A 15243-nucleotide genomic window follows, 5' to 3' on the forward strand; every position below is an offset into this window, starting at 1 on the left:
TACTGTGATCGCTGGTGAAAGGGGGTGAAAGGGTTAACTAGCAGCAATCAGGGGGTTAAAACCATTATTGGGTAGTATATCGGGGTACCTAGCGCTATAAAAACCTGGCGGTGAACCTAAAAAAATAACTAGCTACCTAGCGACACTGATGCAGCGTTCAGAAAAATTATCGCTTAGTGACACTGGCAAAAGGGGGTGAAAGGGTTAACTAGCGGAAATCAGGGGGTTAAAACCATTATTGGGTAGTATATCGGGGTACCTAGCGATATAAAAACCTGGCGGTGAACCTAAAAAAATAACTAGCTACCTAGCGACACATGCAGCGATCAGAAAAATGATCGCTTAGTGACACTGGCAAAAGGGGGTGAAAGGGTTAACTCTAGGGGCAATCAGGGGGTTAAATCTTTATTGGGGGGTGATAGGGGGCTACCCTGGACCTAACACTAACTGTCCTGACAGTTTTTACTGTCACAACTGACACTGAATGCATTGATCAGTAAAGAAATGATCAATGCAATCAGTGACACTGTGACTGGGGGGGGGAGGGGGATCGGGGGGGGGGGTTTGTGTGTAAACAATACACAGGGGAGGAAGCTTCTCATTGGCCAGGAGCGATCCAGAGGGGGTGGCCGAAAACCAACGGCCATCCCCTCATCACGGAGCGCTCCTGGACCGAATCGGACCGCCGTAACCAGCGGGAGGGGGTCCGATCGGACCCCCCACCCGCTGGAAGGCAATCACGTAGATGTACGTGATTGTGCCTGCCTGTGCCATTGTGCTGACGTACATTGGCAATACGGCGGTCCTGAAGTGGTTAAAGCAAAAAGTAAAAAATAATGCTTTTTTTTTTTTTCAAAATTTACGCTATTTTTTTTGTTTTATAGTGCAAAAAAAAAAACCCCAGAGGCGATCAAATACCACCAAAAGAAAGCTCTATTTGTGGGGGAAAAAGGACGTCAATTTTGTCTGAGAGACACGTTGCACGGCCACACAATTGTCAGTTAAAGCGACGCAGTGCCGAATTGCAAAATGTTCCCTGGTCAGGAAGGGGGTAAATTTTTCTGGGGAGGAAGTGGTTAAAGTGTGTTTTGTGTGTTTTTTTTTTTTTTTCACTTTTTGCATCCAAATTGGGATAACATCAAATTTGTATTTGTTACACATTAGCATATCATAACTAGATATGTGCAATTCGTTTTAGTTCCAAATTTGTTTTTTTAAAGAAATAACAAAAACCGTTTAACAAATTTGTTGAAAATTCAGAAAGTTGAAAATTTGAAAATCTGAAATAACGAACTAATAATACCTTTAACTATTATGAACTATTAAATTATAGGTATTGGAATTTCCATTCAAGCGTGGCTGTTAGTGAATGTAACGAATACAAATTTATCTAAAGTTATGAAATAACGAATGCTGTATCTCAACGAATGGAACGTAACAAATTATTATAAATAACAATAATAATGAAACCTTTTTATTATTAATTTGTTCCGTTCCATTTGTTTAGCTGCAGCATTCATTATTTTGGATAATTAATGACTTCATATAAATTCCTATTCATTGCGCTCGCTAACAGTCAAATTTGAAAGGAGATTCCAATACCTATAATTTAATAGTTATTCTTTCCAATTTATGAATTTACGAATTGCGATCAAAACAAATGACCCACAAAAACATAAAAAAAGAATGAAATGAAAACAATTTTTTTAGACAGTGCACAGGTCTAACCATATTGCACGTTGCATGAGACACTCGGCCATTGGCTCCCATTGCTGTCAATCAAAGTCGGTGACCTAATGAGAGAAAGGGGCGGGGAAGCGGCTCCCTGCCTGAATGGACACTGGGAGCTGCGACACAACTCGGGTGCCCCCCCCCCCAATGCTGCTTGCTGTGGGGGCACTCAACAGGAGGGAGGGGCCAGGATCACTGAAAAGGGACCAGAGAAGAGGAGGATCGGGACTGCTTTGTTCAAAACCATTACGCAGAGCAGGTAAGTATAACATATCTGGTCATCCACAGGGATAAGGTGGTGTTGCATCCGCAACCGTCCTTTCTGCCAAAGGTGCTTTTCATATCAACGAGGACATCGTATTACCATCGTTGTGTCTTAAGCCGAAGCACCCCACGGAGGTGGCTCTTCACGCGGTCGATGTGGTTAGAGCTCTGAAGGTGTACTTGTCTGCCATGGCTCCCTTTCGAAGGTCAGACTCACTGTTTGTTTTGGTGGCTGGTCCTAAGAAAGGCATGGCGGACTCGTAGGCCACCATTTCCAGGTGGATCAGACAGATTGTAGTCCAAGCCTACGCCTTGAAGGGGCAGGTGCCCCCCTTTCCAGTCACAGCCCACTCTATAAGAGCAATTGTAAGGTCTTGGGCCTTCCGACACCAAGCGTACTACCGGCAAAGCAGGTGTAGCCATCATCCGGCTATAGCGCAGATCTGAACCAGTTAAAGAATAAGTTCCCCTTTCTAAAAAATAGATGCACGTTTTTTTTTTTGTAGGTTAAAGAAATATGCTTCTTTATTTGAAGCCTGTAAAGCATTGGGGATTGCCGGTGCAATCTTAGGCTCCTCCAGACTGTCAGTGCATTTGTCTGCTTGTACCTCGTACGGACGGGAAGACTCGAGTGCTCGCTAGTGCCTCCCCTCTACCCGGCGGCACCCGCTATGCCGGTGCCAGGCCTGCCAGCGGGATATGTGGGGGGGGGGGGGGGCCTTTGCTGGGTGTGTGGAGAATTTGGGCGCAAGCCCAGGGTCCAGGACATTTCTTGTCACCCTGGGGCCTGGGGTGTGTTCAGCCCTGCTTTAGACCCCTTTTACAGTGAGGCTCAGAAAAGCCCTATTTGGGGCGGTTTGGGAGCACTGCATTAAGACCCCTTTCTCACTGCCAGTGTTTTGGGGCAGTGCTGCGACACCACCGGCAAAACGCCACAGGCGGATTTAACCCCTTTTTTCGGCCGCTAGCGGGGGGGTTAAAACTACCCCGCTAGTGGCCGAATAGCGCTGCTTTTACTGGCACCCCCTGTGGCTCGGTGTGAAAGCCATCTTAATGCTCCCAAAACGCCCCACCCATTGGAATGTATAGGCACGCTTCGGAAGCACTGCAACACAGAGGTTTTTAAACCCTCCTTTGGGGATTAAAGGCAATCCACTAGCGTTCAAAACTCATCGCTAAAACGAGCGTCGCTTTAGCGCTGCCGCGGCCCCAGTGTGAAAGGGGTCTTAATGCTTTTTCTGCATGAAGGTAAAATGTATAATTTGTCAAGCAGGATCTTGCCCATCCCCCCATACTTATCTGAGCCCATTCTCGATTCAGTACTGTGACGGGGTGCAGGGCCATGCCATGTTGTTTGTGTCTATAGACGCAGGCAGCACGGCTTGGCGGTGGTGAGCCTGCAGGTGTGTCACAATAGGAAGTGGCTTGCTATGGCGGCAGGCCAATAAGAGGAAGAGCCAGGAGTGGCGACGGGGGTTCCGAGAAGAGGAGGCTCAGGGCTGCTCTTCTTTTTTTTTCAATTCTATTGCACAAAGCAGGGACATATAACATGTTTGTTATTTTAAAAAGTTTGTCTCTTTTTGGCAAGACAGACAAGAAAAATCTACAGGAATAAAAAAAAAAAGTTTACTACTGTATTACTAAACACAAATATAGAAAAAAAATCTTTAGAAGTTACTGAGCCAAACTAAGCAATATATTAATGCGAGGTATCCTAGTGAACACTATAAGCAGCTTTTTTTTTTAGATCTGTGTATGAATATAGTAATCAAAATATGGGACAGCAAGCATATAAAGTGCAAGTCCAAAAGACTTGCAGGTAGATGTCGATGTAATGAAGACGGTCTGGTCACTAAACTTGTTTCTTTTTAGATCTCAGTACTTTCTTATGGATGTAAAGAATCTAAACTTTAATCTATTCTGTGCCCTTTAAAGTGCAATTTCTACACTACCAAAGTACAAACGCGGGTTCTGGAGTGATGTCGCCATGGCAGTTGGATCCCGCTCGTCAGAGGAATGCCAGGAAAAATACATGGAAATCCAGCAGCTCGAGGGATTCAAATCCAAACCCAAAAAAAAAAAAAGTTCCTCGAAGAAAAAAAAAGAGAGTAAGTAACAGAATTCTGAATTAAATTGTATGTACAGGTTTTTTGTTTTTTGTTGTCCGAGTGGCAACGGTTCCCCTTAAGTGTCTTTTGTCATCTGTGTCCCTGCTGGGCAGATTTACCCCCCTCTATTAGTCTCTGGGGACCATTGTCACTGAGACAAAGCAGGGGGAATCCAGAAGTTGTCACCAGAGGAAGTGGTGAGGGGAAATCTTCCATGAGGACACTGCATAAAATATACTGACTGATTTTAACTAGAGTTGCAACCCCAACCCCCCCCCCCCCCCCCCCAACATTCTCTATTGCAGAGTTTGCTGATTCTTTCATATAACAAGTGGAGAGACTTATCTTCTCACTCAGCTGTCAAAAGAAAACATCTGGGCAGTCTGCCAAGTTTTTAACGTGAAACATTGTAACTAACTCTTCCTTCTTTGATCAAAGGGATAAACTTCTGTATGTAAAGAAAAAATCCAGATAGTCTGCCAAGTTTTTAAAAGTGTAAAATGCAGAAAGTTTAACTTTAAGTCTAAATCTTTTCTGACACTTGTTGCTTAAAGTGGAGGGCCACCCTAAAATAAAAAATTACATTAATGTTTTAAAAAAAATAACATTTTTTTTTAACTCGCCTGAACCGCTGTTGCTTAGGCAGTCTTCTTTATCTGCCTCTTCCTATTCCATGGCGCTTCCTCCTCTTCGGCGAGCAGCCCCGTTGCCTTCTGGGACGTGTGTGTCCCAGAAAACAACGGGGCCGTTCACAAAGCACCGCGCGACTCACGCATGCGCAGTAGGAAACGTTTCCCTTAGTTAAGATGGAGACGCCGGCAGCCAATCCGATGGACAGATCGGCCTCAGGGGACCGACCATCGCGGGCTCGCTGGACAGGTGAGTGTCCTTATTAAAAGTCCGCAGCTAAAGTGTTTGTAGCGGGTGACCTTTAAAAAAAAAAAAATTTTTTAAAATCGCAGAACATGGTTTTAAGGTAAAATCAATATTTTTTGCTAGAAAATTACTTGGGACCCCCAAACATATATATTTTAGCAGAGATCCTAGGGCAGTGATAGCGAACCTAGGCACTCCAGATGTTTTTGAACTACATTTCCCATGATGCTGTAGAGTGCATAAGCATCATGGGAAATGTAGTTCCAAAACATCTGGAGGGCCAAGGTTCACCATCACTGCCCTAGGGAATAAAATGTCAATTGCGGCAATATTTTATGTCACACTGTATTTGCCCAGCGGTCTTTCAAACACAATTTTTTGGGAAAAAAATACACTTCAATGAATGGAAAAAAAAAAAGCTGCTGTCTGTTCACCTCCTGGATTTACACAGCCACACCGCAGCAGCCCTGCAGCTCTCATTGGCCTGTTTTTTTCCCGTTTTTTAATATGACCTACATGATAATGATTATATAATTATATTGATTATAATATGATTTAATTTGACTTTGCTTCAACGAGTTGTTCAGCAGAAGTTGGCCATGAGTACCAGCAAGGGCCAGGTGTCCGCCTTGGCAGTCCTCTTTCAGCGACCTCCTGGCCGCGCGCATTCATTGGTGCATACTTTAATTTAACCACTTGCTGGCCGGCTCCTGTACATATACGTTGGCACTTTGAAGATGGATATCTCGGTAATGGCAGCAGCTGCTGGCACAACCAAGGTATCCATCTCTTCAGGAGCCGGTCATGTTTACGATAATGGTGGTCTCTGCAGAGGATTCACTGTGAGATCATAGTTATCGGCGGCAGGAGAGGTGCCACCTCCTCTCCCGCCGCTTACCAGAGCCGTCGGCGGAGGCGATCGCGGACCTTTCCATGGCCGGATATGGAGACGAGTGAGGGGAAGATGGTCTCCACCCGTCTGGGAAAGAGCCCCTCAGCCAGCAGCAGTAAGGAGGGTGGGACTGTCACTGTCCCAAGTTCCCTTCGGGTGGCAGATAGGGTAGGGTCAGCATGGCTTCAGAAACTGGTGTTTCTTCCCCCAAAGACCAGGCAATTGCGACTGGTTCGCCTGCGGAATGAGCAGTGCCCTTGGACGCCTTGTCGGCGGCCCTCAATTTGTCGCCAAGATGGAGGCGGTGCGTGGGCGCAAGGTGCTAAAAAGCGGCCCCTACAACCCCCCCCCGCATGCTCCGGGTCCCACATATGACCGGGCTACTGATGTCTGCGTCACAGTATGCCGGGCCAGCAGCTACCCTGTACTGATCAGTGAGTAGTTCAGCAAAGGAATGTCTCCTAGCTCTTCAGGACTGGTAAGTACAGCTCTCCCTGCATTGGTGGGGCTGAGCGGCTGGGCATTCCCTGGGAGGTCGATTTGGGGGTCCCCCACCTCCCTCTCTTCTCTCTCCTGTCCCTTATCTCCCCCCCCCCCCTCCCTGGGGGGATGCTGCATGTGGCTGCTGAGTGGTGCATGTGTGCATATACAGGGGATTGTCAGATGACACTGACCAGGACCATTGGAGCACTTATCCCAGCTGAAGATTCAGGAGCCAGCAGATCCCTCTGCTGATGTAGAGGTCCCTTTTGGGTCCCGTAAGCCAGCCATTCACCTAAGGTGTTCCCGTATCTGACTTATTTTGACAAGTTAATTTACAAGGAATGGGGTCGACCGCAATGGACCATTCGACCCCAAGTACATGGTGGTGCGTTCCCCCTTTGAGGAGAGCCTTGCCAAAAAGTGGTCGGCTCCTCCGGTCGTGGACCCCCCAGTATCCAGGTTAAACAAAGTAACCACGATCCCGGTAGAGGGGACTCCTGCATTTAAGGATCCCACGGACAGGAAGGCTGAGGCAGTGGCTCGTTCCTTGTTTATGGTTGTGGGGGTCAGCCATGCGACCAGCACTGGCAACCCCTACTTGTGTCGCAGACACTAAGTGCTGGTTCACACAGGAGCGACTTGTCAGGCCACTTAGCCGCCTGACAAGTTGCGCTCCGTTCTGTACTATGGAACCATTCTAATAGGAGCGACTCAAGTCGCTCCGACTTAAAAAATCAGTTCCTGTACTATTTTTGGGGCGACTTAAGGCGACTTGCATTGACTTCTATACAGAAGTCGTTTTGCAAGTCGCTGCTGAAGTCGTGTGCAGGTCGCATCTGTGAGTCGCGCTGCAGGTCGTGCCGCCCCTGTGTGAACCGAGCCTAAGTGGGCAAAACTGTTGCAACGTAAATTGAGAAAACAGCAGGCTTCTCCTGTCTGCGTGGAACTAGCAGACCAACTAGTGCAAGGCCTTAAGTACGTTTGTGACGTGGCTCTGGATACTATCCACGGCTTCAGTGTCAGCAGTGGTGCTGAGGCACCTGATTTGGTTGAAATGCTGGTCTGCTGAACAGGCGTCCAAAAAAGCCCCAGACGGATCTTCCCTTCCTTGGCCACCGGCTCTTTGGAGCCTCTTTGGATGACATTATTAAGAATGCCACAGGTGGTAAGAGTACTCTACTTTCACAGTCCAGGAAGGCTAAGGAGCCACGCCATAGGCAAGGGCCCTCTTTTTCCACTCGCAAATGGCTTTTTTGTCCGCCTGGAGCTTCGGCTAAACGTCCCCAGCCTGACAGGACAACCACGGAAGGGCAGAAATGTCCCTGGAACCACAAGCCTGTGAACAAAAGTGCTACCGCATGAAGCTTTGCCCCCACCCATGACTCGGGTGGGGGGGTCGCCTTCGGGAGTTTGCAGCCTGGTGGTCCTCTCGACTGTCCAACCAATGGGTCTGCGATCTGATTTCCTACGGCTACAAGATAGATTTCCTCTCTTGACCGCAAAACAGTTTCTCCACCCCCACCCCCCAGCATACCCAGGGGTATATCTTGGGGGCAGTAGGTGACCTGCTGAATCACGGGGTGATTGTACCTGTTCTGGAATCGGAACGTTTCCAGGGGTTTTACTCAAACCTGTTTGTAGTTCTCAAGAAGGAAAGGGGTACATCCAATCTTGGATCTAAAAGCCCTCAATCACTTTATGAAAGTGCAGAGGTTCAGAATGGCATCAGTTCGCTCAGTAGTTGCTGCACTCTGTCAAGGGGACTCCCTGGCGTCCTTAGACATCCAGGTTGCGTACCTGTACATACCCATATGCCTACGGCATCAAAAGTTTCTGTGATTTGGAGCCGGGGAAGCCCAATACCAGTTTGTGGCTCTCCCTTTTGGTTTGGTATCAGCCCCCCGAGTCATTACCAGATATTGGCTCCTGTTTTGGCGTTGCTATGGCAACGCGGGATCGCGATAGTGGCTTACCTAGACAATCTCCTCCTGAGAGCTTCTTCTGCCTCAGAATTAGAAGAGGATGTGGCAATAACTATGCAGACCCTGCAAGAATTTGGGGGGCTGTTGAACCTAAAAAAAATAAATAAAAAAAAAGTCGGTGATAGCATTTGGAGTACCTAGGCTTGCTGCTGGACTCCAGGGAAGCCAGAGTGTTTCTCCCTTCACAGAAGCTCCAGACTCTCATAGCAACGGTAAAACTGCTGATCAACTGCAAGTGGTCGTTGATGCGCTTCTGCATGCGAGTCCTGGGACTCATGGTGGCCTCCTTCGAGGCAGTACCATATGCCCAGTTTCACACCAAAGTCCTGCAGAAGGAGATCTTGACAAAGTGGGACAGATCTCCATTGTCCCTGGATCGCCATATCCAGGTGAGCCCGTTAGCCAGGGGTTCCCTGATCTGGTGGCTGAGGTCCCCGGTGCTTCAGTCCGGGAAGTCATTCCTACCTCCTGAAATGGACGGTGATGGCAACGGACGCCAGCCTATTCGGTGGAGTGATGGGAGTTCAGTCGACTCAGGGCCTCTGGTCGACGGAGGAATCCAAGTTGCCGATCAATCTGCTCGAACTGAGAGCGATCAGGCTATGCCTCTCCACATGGTCAATGAGACCGCAAGGATCCAGTCGGACAACGCCACTGCTGTGGCATACCTCAATCACCAAGGAGGAACAAGAAGCTTGGCCGCCGCACTGGAGGTTGCTTACATACTTCGATGCTTACATACTTCGATGGGCAGAGCGACATGTACCAGCCCTGTCGGCCATACATCCCGGGTGTGGAGAACTGGCAGGCTGGCTATCTAAGTCGTTGGATGCTGGACCCAGGAGAATGGGCATTGCAGGTATTCAGGCTACTGTACTTGTGGTGAGGAACACCAGACGTGGATCTTCTGGCCTCCCGTCTCAATCGGAAGGTGCCCAGATTCGTGTCCAGGACAAGAGATCTGTGGGAAGATGCGTCAGACGCGCTGGTGCCACCGTGGGATCAGTACCAGCTGATCTACGCCTTTCCTCCACTGAAACTGTTACCATGTCTGCTTCGCAAAGTGGAAGCCGAGGGAATCCCAGTAATACTGGTTGCCCCAGATTGGCTTCAGCATCCTTGGTACACAGATCTAGTGCACCTGGTGGCAGACGCTCCCTGGCGACTGCCGTTGTGAGAGGACCTTCTGTCTCAAGGTCCGATTCTCTATTCTGCTTTAGCATTGCTGGCTTTAACGGCATGGCTATTGAGAGCCAGGTGTTGAACAGGGGTCTGTCAGACTCGGTGATTCCAACTATCTTCATACCTGGAAGGCCTGCATCTCCATGTGTGAGGAGAAAGGATGGTATCCGTGCTCCTTTTCTATATCCAGGATCCTGCTGTTTCTTCAGCAAGGGGTGGACCAGAAATTGCCGATAAGCACCATTAAAGGACAAATATCAGCTTTGGCTGTCCTTTCAGCGACCCCTGGCATCTCACTCCTATAGTGAGTACTTTTGCTCAAGGGCTCTGACATGTAGTCCCTCCGGTGCGTCCACCTTTACCCCCGTGGGATCTGAACCTAGTATTATCGGAGCTTCAGAAACTGCCATTTGAAAATATCAGAGAGTTTCCCCTGTTGACACTTTCCCAGAAAGTGGTCTTTCTAGTGGCCATCACATCGGCCAGGAGGGTTTCGGAACTGGCGGCATTTTCCTGCAAGTCGCTCTTTCTGGTTATCCACAAGGATAAGGTAGTGTTTCGTCCGCAACCGTCTTTTCTGTCTAAGTTAGTCTCGGCGTTTCGCATCAATGAGGACATGGTGTTGCCATCTCTGTGTCCTAAGCCGACACAGCCTAAGGAGGTGGTCCTTCATGCTCTGGACGTGTTTCGAGCTCTGAAGGTGTATTTGTCTGCCACGGTTCCCTTACGGAAGTCAGACTCGCTGTTTGTTTCGGTGGCTGGTCCAAAGAAAGGCATAACAGTCTCACGGCCACCATTTCCAGGTGGATCAGACAGATTGTAGTACAAGCCTAAGCCTTGAAGTGGCAGGTGCCCCCCTTTCTGGTAACAGCCCACTCCACGAGGGCAATCGGAATGTCTCGGGCCTTCCGACATCAAGCGTCTCATTCACGTGTGTAAGCGGCGACCGGTCTTCTGTCCACACGTTTACAAAGTTCTACAAGGTAGATTTCAGTGCAGGTGATGCCTGTTTTGGCCACAAAGAGGTTTTGCAGGCAGCTGTATAGTTGCAATTGCATATGCAATCTTTTCCTTTTTTCACTGTTTTTTTGGGTAAAAACTCAGTGCCTTTAAGTTAATGCACTGTTGCATTCGTTAGTGGAGTTTTTGGTGCAGTTTGAGGGTAGTGCTTCTCCGTTGAGGAGCACCCTGTTTTTTTGTGGTGGTTTTTCCACACACTGTAGTTTTTTTTTGTGGGTAAAGTTTGTAGGATTTTTTGTACTCGCCGTAAAAAATCCTTTTCTCTGTAATTCACTGACTGACATAGCACCCACCCCTCATATTTTTCTTTACGTTATACTGCTTGTTGACATACTGAGGCTGCAGGAGCAGGCTGAGGGGTTGTTACCTAAGGGACCGCCCCTTGGGCGGAACTATAAAGTTCTAGTTTTATTATCACATGTTAACGTGTAATGCCTAGTCTTCTGAAGGTGGCATAACAACCCAGTGGTCTAAAGAGAGAAGTTGAGTCAGTCAGTGAATTACAGAAAAAAGGATTTTACGGTGAGTACAAAAAAACATATTTTTTTCAAATGACAACATATTGTAATTTTTTTATTTTATTTTTTTATTGCATTTTAGTCCAAATATGAGATCTGAGGACTTTTTGGCCCCAGATCTCATATTTAAGAGGTCCAGCCATGCTTTTTTCTATTACAAGGGATGTTTACATTTCTTGATATAGAAATATAAGTGACCCAGATATTATTAAAAAAATAAAATATATATATATATATATATATATATATATATATATATATATATATATATATATATATATATATATATATATATATATACACATATACATTTTATTTTTATTTTTTTTAAAGCACCCCATACCCGACGAGCTCGCGCGCAGAAGCGACCGTGAGTAGGGCCCGCATATGAAAACAGTGGTAAAACTATGTGAGGTATCACCATGATAGGTTGAGAGAGAGCAATAATTCTAGCACTAGACCTCCTCTGTAACTCAAAACGTGGAACCTGTAGAATTGTTTAAATGTCACCTATGGAGATTTTTAAGGGTAAAAATGTTGCCGCCATTCCACAAGCAGGCGCAATTTTGAAGCGTGACATGTTGGGTATTAATTCACTTGGCGTAACATTATCTTTCACAATATGAAAAAAATGGGCTAACTTTACTGTTGTCTTATTTATTTTATTCAATAAAGTGAATTTTTTCCAAAAAAAGTGTTTTTTTTTTCTTCGAAAAAAAGTGCGCTTGTAAGACCGCTGCGCAAATACAGTGTGAAAAAAGTATTGCAGTGACCACCATTTTATTCTCTGGGGTGTTAGTAAAAAAAAAACAATATATAATGTTTGGGGGTTTTAAGTAATTTTCTAGCAAAAAAAAAAAAACTGTCTTAAACACCAAAATCTCAAAACGGTCCTTAAGTGATTAAGGGGTTTGACTCCTGACTCCACCAGACCGGTCTCCTTTACCGCTGTGGGATTTGAGCTTTTTGCTCTGTTCCTTTTTTTTTTTTTTTTTTTTTGGTGGCCTCTGCTCGCAGGATGTTAGAAGTAATGGCGTTATCTTGTGGTACCCTTAAACCCTTTGCCCATTCTATAGAAAAACAAATTGAGTGCATTTCCACTATATAAGAGACTCATCTCCTTTTTTTTTTTTTTTTTTTTTTTTTTTAAATAACGTGTGTGTTGTTTGTGCCTAATAGGTAAAGGAAAGGAGCCGGCACAAATCACAGCAAAAGTGGGAACCTTGAAAAGAAAGCAGCAGATGCGGGAGTTCTTGGATTTCATGCAGAAAGATGATCACGATGACGTATTCAGGTCCACTCCATTCAGGAATAAGAGAGTGAGGGTAGGGTGATGCTCTTCTGTTGTACAAAATGTCTATATACATTGTGTGTGTGTGTGTGTGTGTGTGTGTGTGTGTTTTTTTTTATATAGTACAAGAACAATCCTGGTTATTTATCCATGACTGTTCTTTTCTTTTTTTTTTTTTTTTTTTTTTTTTCCCTCATCTTCTTGCTAGCTTTATTCCCCCTAATATTAGAGAGATTTCATGAAACCACTTCCAGTTAACCTGTTGCCGACCGCCGATATACATCCTCACTTTTAGGGCGGATATCGTTGTTATGGCAGCATCTATCTGCCTTAACCCCGATTATTCTCGTGTTCGGCTACAAGATAAAAGTGGTCTCTGCAGCGGATTCGCTGCAAGATCACTTTTATTGGCGGCGGGAGAGTGCCCCCTCCGCCGCTTACCAGAGCCATCGACGATCCGGTCCTCTTGGTGGCTGTGCATGGAGACAAGATGGGCATAGCTCTTAGCCACCGCACTATATTCTATTACATATTGTGATAACTGCAGCCTGTTCTTTTTTTTGTCTTTTTATACACATAGCTACCATCAATGATGCACAACACGGAGGATGACGACTTCCACCTGGATGCACCATCTCCATCATCTTCTTCTGGTATCTTTCCTCTGGCTTATACCCCCGAGTCTAATCATATCTCTCCTGGAATGCTGGGCACAATCGATAGGTGAAGATACAATCCTCTCTATGTATATAGGACTTGGCAAGGATGTGTGTAGCACATTGAATGTTTTCTTTATCCCCTTTCATGCCTAAGCCTATTTCTGACGTTTGTTGCTTACAGGTTAAGATCCGTATTTTTTTTGATCGAAAATTACTTTACGCCTACGCCACCTAGTTTACACTTCAAAACAAGGCTTCAGATATGTTAAACCTCTCTGAACGCCAGTCAAGGCTCCTGTCACTAAATAAAATGGTTGGCTTACACCTTGCTTCGCTTCAAAAATGATACCCCATGTCACTTTAGTGGTGTTTCAAAGCACTACCAGTAACTTTTTTTCCAGAAATTCTCTATGGCAGCACAACCTCGGGTTGTGTCCCAGTTTCCCAGATAACAAGCAATTGAGCTGCAAGTTTGAAAATGATTTTCTAAGCTACACAAGTTTGTTGCACAATTGCAGCAAGTCCCCATTTGCTATGACTCCAGATCAAAACTTTCTGGTTCAGTTATGTTGTGCGATAGTCATCCCACCACAGGGAGTCACTGTGGCTGAATTGTCATGCTGCAGACTTGCAGAGCTCTTGCTATAGACTCACCACTGCAACTTTTCTTTTCTTACATCAGGGTACACAGAGCCATAGTATCAACTATGTGGGTGATATCGGCATATCAGGTGCTGGACACTGGCACGCCCCTTAAGGCGTGTACTTCCCCCATATAACCCCTCCCATTACTGGGAGTCCTCAGTTTTTTCGCCAGTGTCTAAGGTGTTGGGCACGTGTAAGGATCTGTGTACTGAGCTCCACGGGCAGTAATCCTTTGATGAGCCAGCCAGCCTGACCGAATCCGTTCTGATGTCTCTGTAATGGACTAAATGAACGGTACCTGGGCCTCATCATCCGAAGACACAAGGTTTTGCTTGCGAATGCTTTTAAGCTGGGCCCTGGGATCCAGTACTTTTTGATAGTAAGGCCAATAAAAGTTTACTGGCAGGGTCTTCTCGCAGGTCCAGGATTGTGGGATTACCTGAGTGTACCCCGGTTCCTGAAAGTTTCCTTTCAAGGTCTTGGAGCCTACTGTGAAGGGCGAAGATTGTTTGTTTTTGTTTTTTTATCTCTGGCAAACCCTGTTGCAAGGAAAGGTAGGGGAGATAATCTCTCCTTCCATGTATTGTGTTGTCATGTCTTTGTCACCACTGGAGGCTGTATTGAGCACTCGCCATTCTGACGCTGGAAACAGCAGAAGCTCCACTCTCCTCTCCGTTCAAGCCAGCTCGTGTATGAAGGGGGGTCTGATCACTTCCTCGGCCCCCATATTGGCAGTTTTATCTATTTGAATGCCAGCCAGCTGTCTCTTTTTCCTTAAAAAAAAAAGGAAAAACGTTTTTTTGGGCAAGTCGCGGACGCTTGTCAAGCGGAGGATTTACCCCCCTAATCCCCAACCCAAATATCTGATCGTTCCTCAGATCAGAGTCACGGATCTGATAATTTTTCGGATCAGCAAATAATAATTGAATTTGCAAAAACCTGTGAAAATTCCACCGCCATCTAGTCCCCACTGTAATATCCACAATCTCCCCCACTGTAATATTGGCTGAGCATGGCTGGGTATGACTGAGCAAGGTATGGCTGGGTATTGGCAGAGTATTGGCAGGGTATGGCAGAGTAGGCTGTCAAAGAGCAGCGCTGTGGGCACTACAGATGCAGCCCACTGCGCTGCATCCATCCGATCTCTCCCCCTCCACTGTACAGATCAGTACAGAGAGGGGAGAGAGGAACCGGCGTCATGACATGGCGCTGGTTTGTTTACAAGTGATCGCTCCATCATTTGACGGAGTGATCACATTGTAAACTGCCTGGGTGTAGAAAGATGGCCTCCGCTTCGGAGCTAGGCCGAAGCCACGACTTTTCCTAAGGCCGTGACCGCGGCGTGTGCCGATCTGAGCGGGGTGACCCATTCGGATCACGGATTGGTGATTATCCGTTGCACCCCTATAGCCTAGCAAGCGAAACATTGTTTTACTGGTACTGCCTCTGCTTTGTACTGTAAACTATGAGTGACGAAGGGACCAGGAACCCCTCTAAGGGGTTAATGCTATACAACAAACTAAAAACCCTTCCAAAAGAATGTCTTCCTCGCCCGAGAGGTAAAAAGGAAAAATACGGCCAGTCAGATGAAG

At 46.4% G+C, this 15243-nt stretch overlaps 1 protein-coding gene across 5 annotated transcripts in view; it reads left to right on the forward strand.

The window, feature by feature from the left end:
- The window catches only part of LOC143942454 (uncharacterized), a 96657-nt gene that overhangs the window by 59376 nt on the left and 22038 nt on the right, over nt 1-15243 (forward strand). For all 5 annotated transcript variants that reach the window (XM_077463757.1, XM_077463760.1, XM_077463756.1 and 2 more), the window contains 3 exons: nt 3931-4103; nt 12236-12381; nt 12928-13070. In XM_077463757.1, the coding sequence (XP_077319883.1) occupies nt 3931-4103; nt 12236-12381; nt 12928-13070 (462 nt within the window). The remainder of the gene's footprint in view (nt 1-3930; nt 4104-12235; nt 12382-12927; nt 13071-15243) is intronic.

The sequence above is a fragment of the Lithobates pipiens genome, unplaced genomic scaffold, assembly GCF_037356315.1.
Source record: "Lithobates pipiens isolate NorthernLeopardFrog02 unplaced genomic scaffold, aLitPip1_a1.2 Scaffold_30, whole genome shotgun sequence".
Lineage (NCBI taxonomy): Eukaryota > Metazoa > Chordata > Amphibia > Anura > Ranidae > Lithobates > Lithobates pipiens.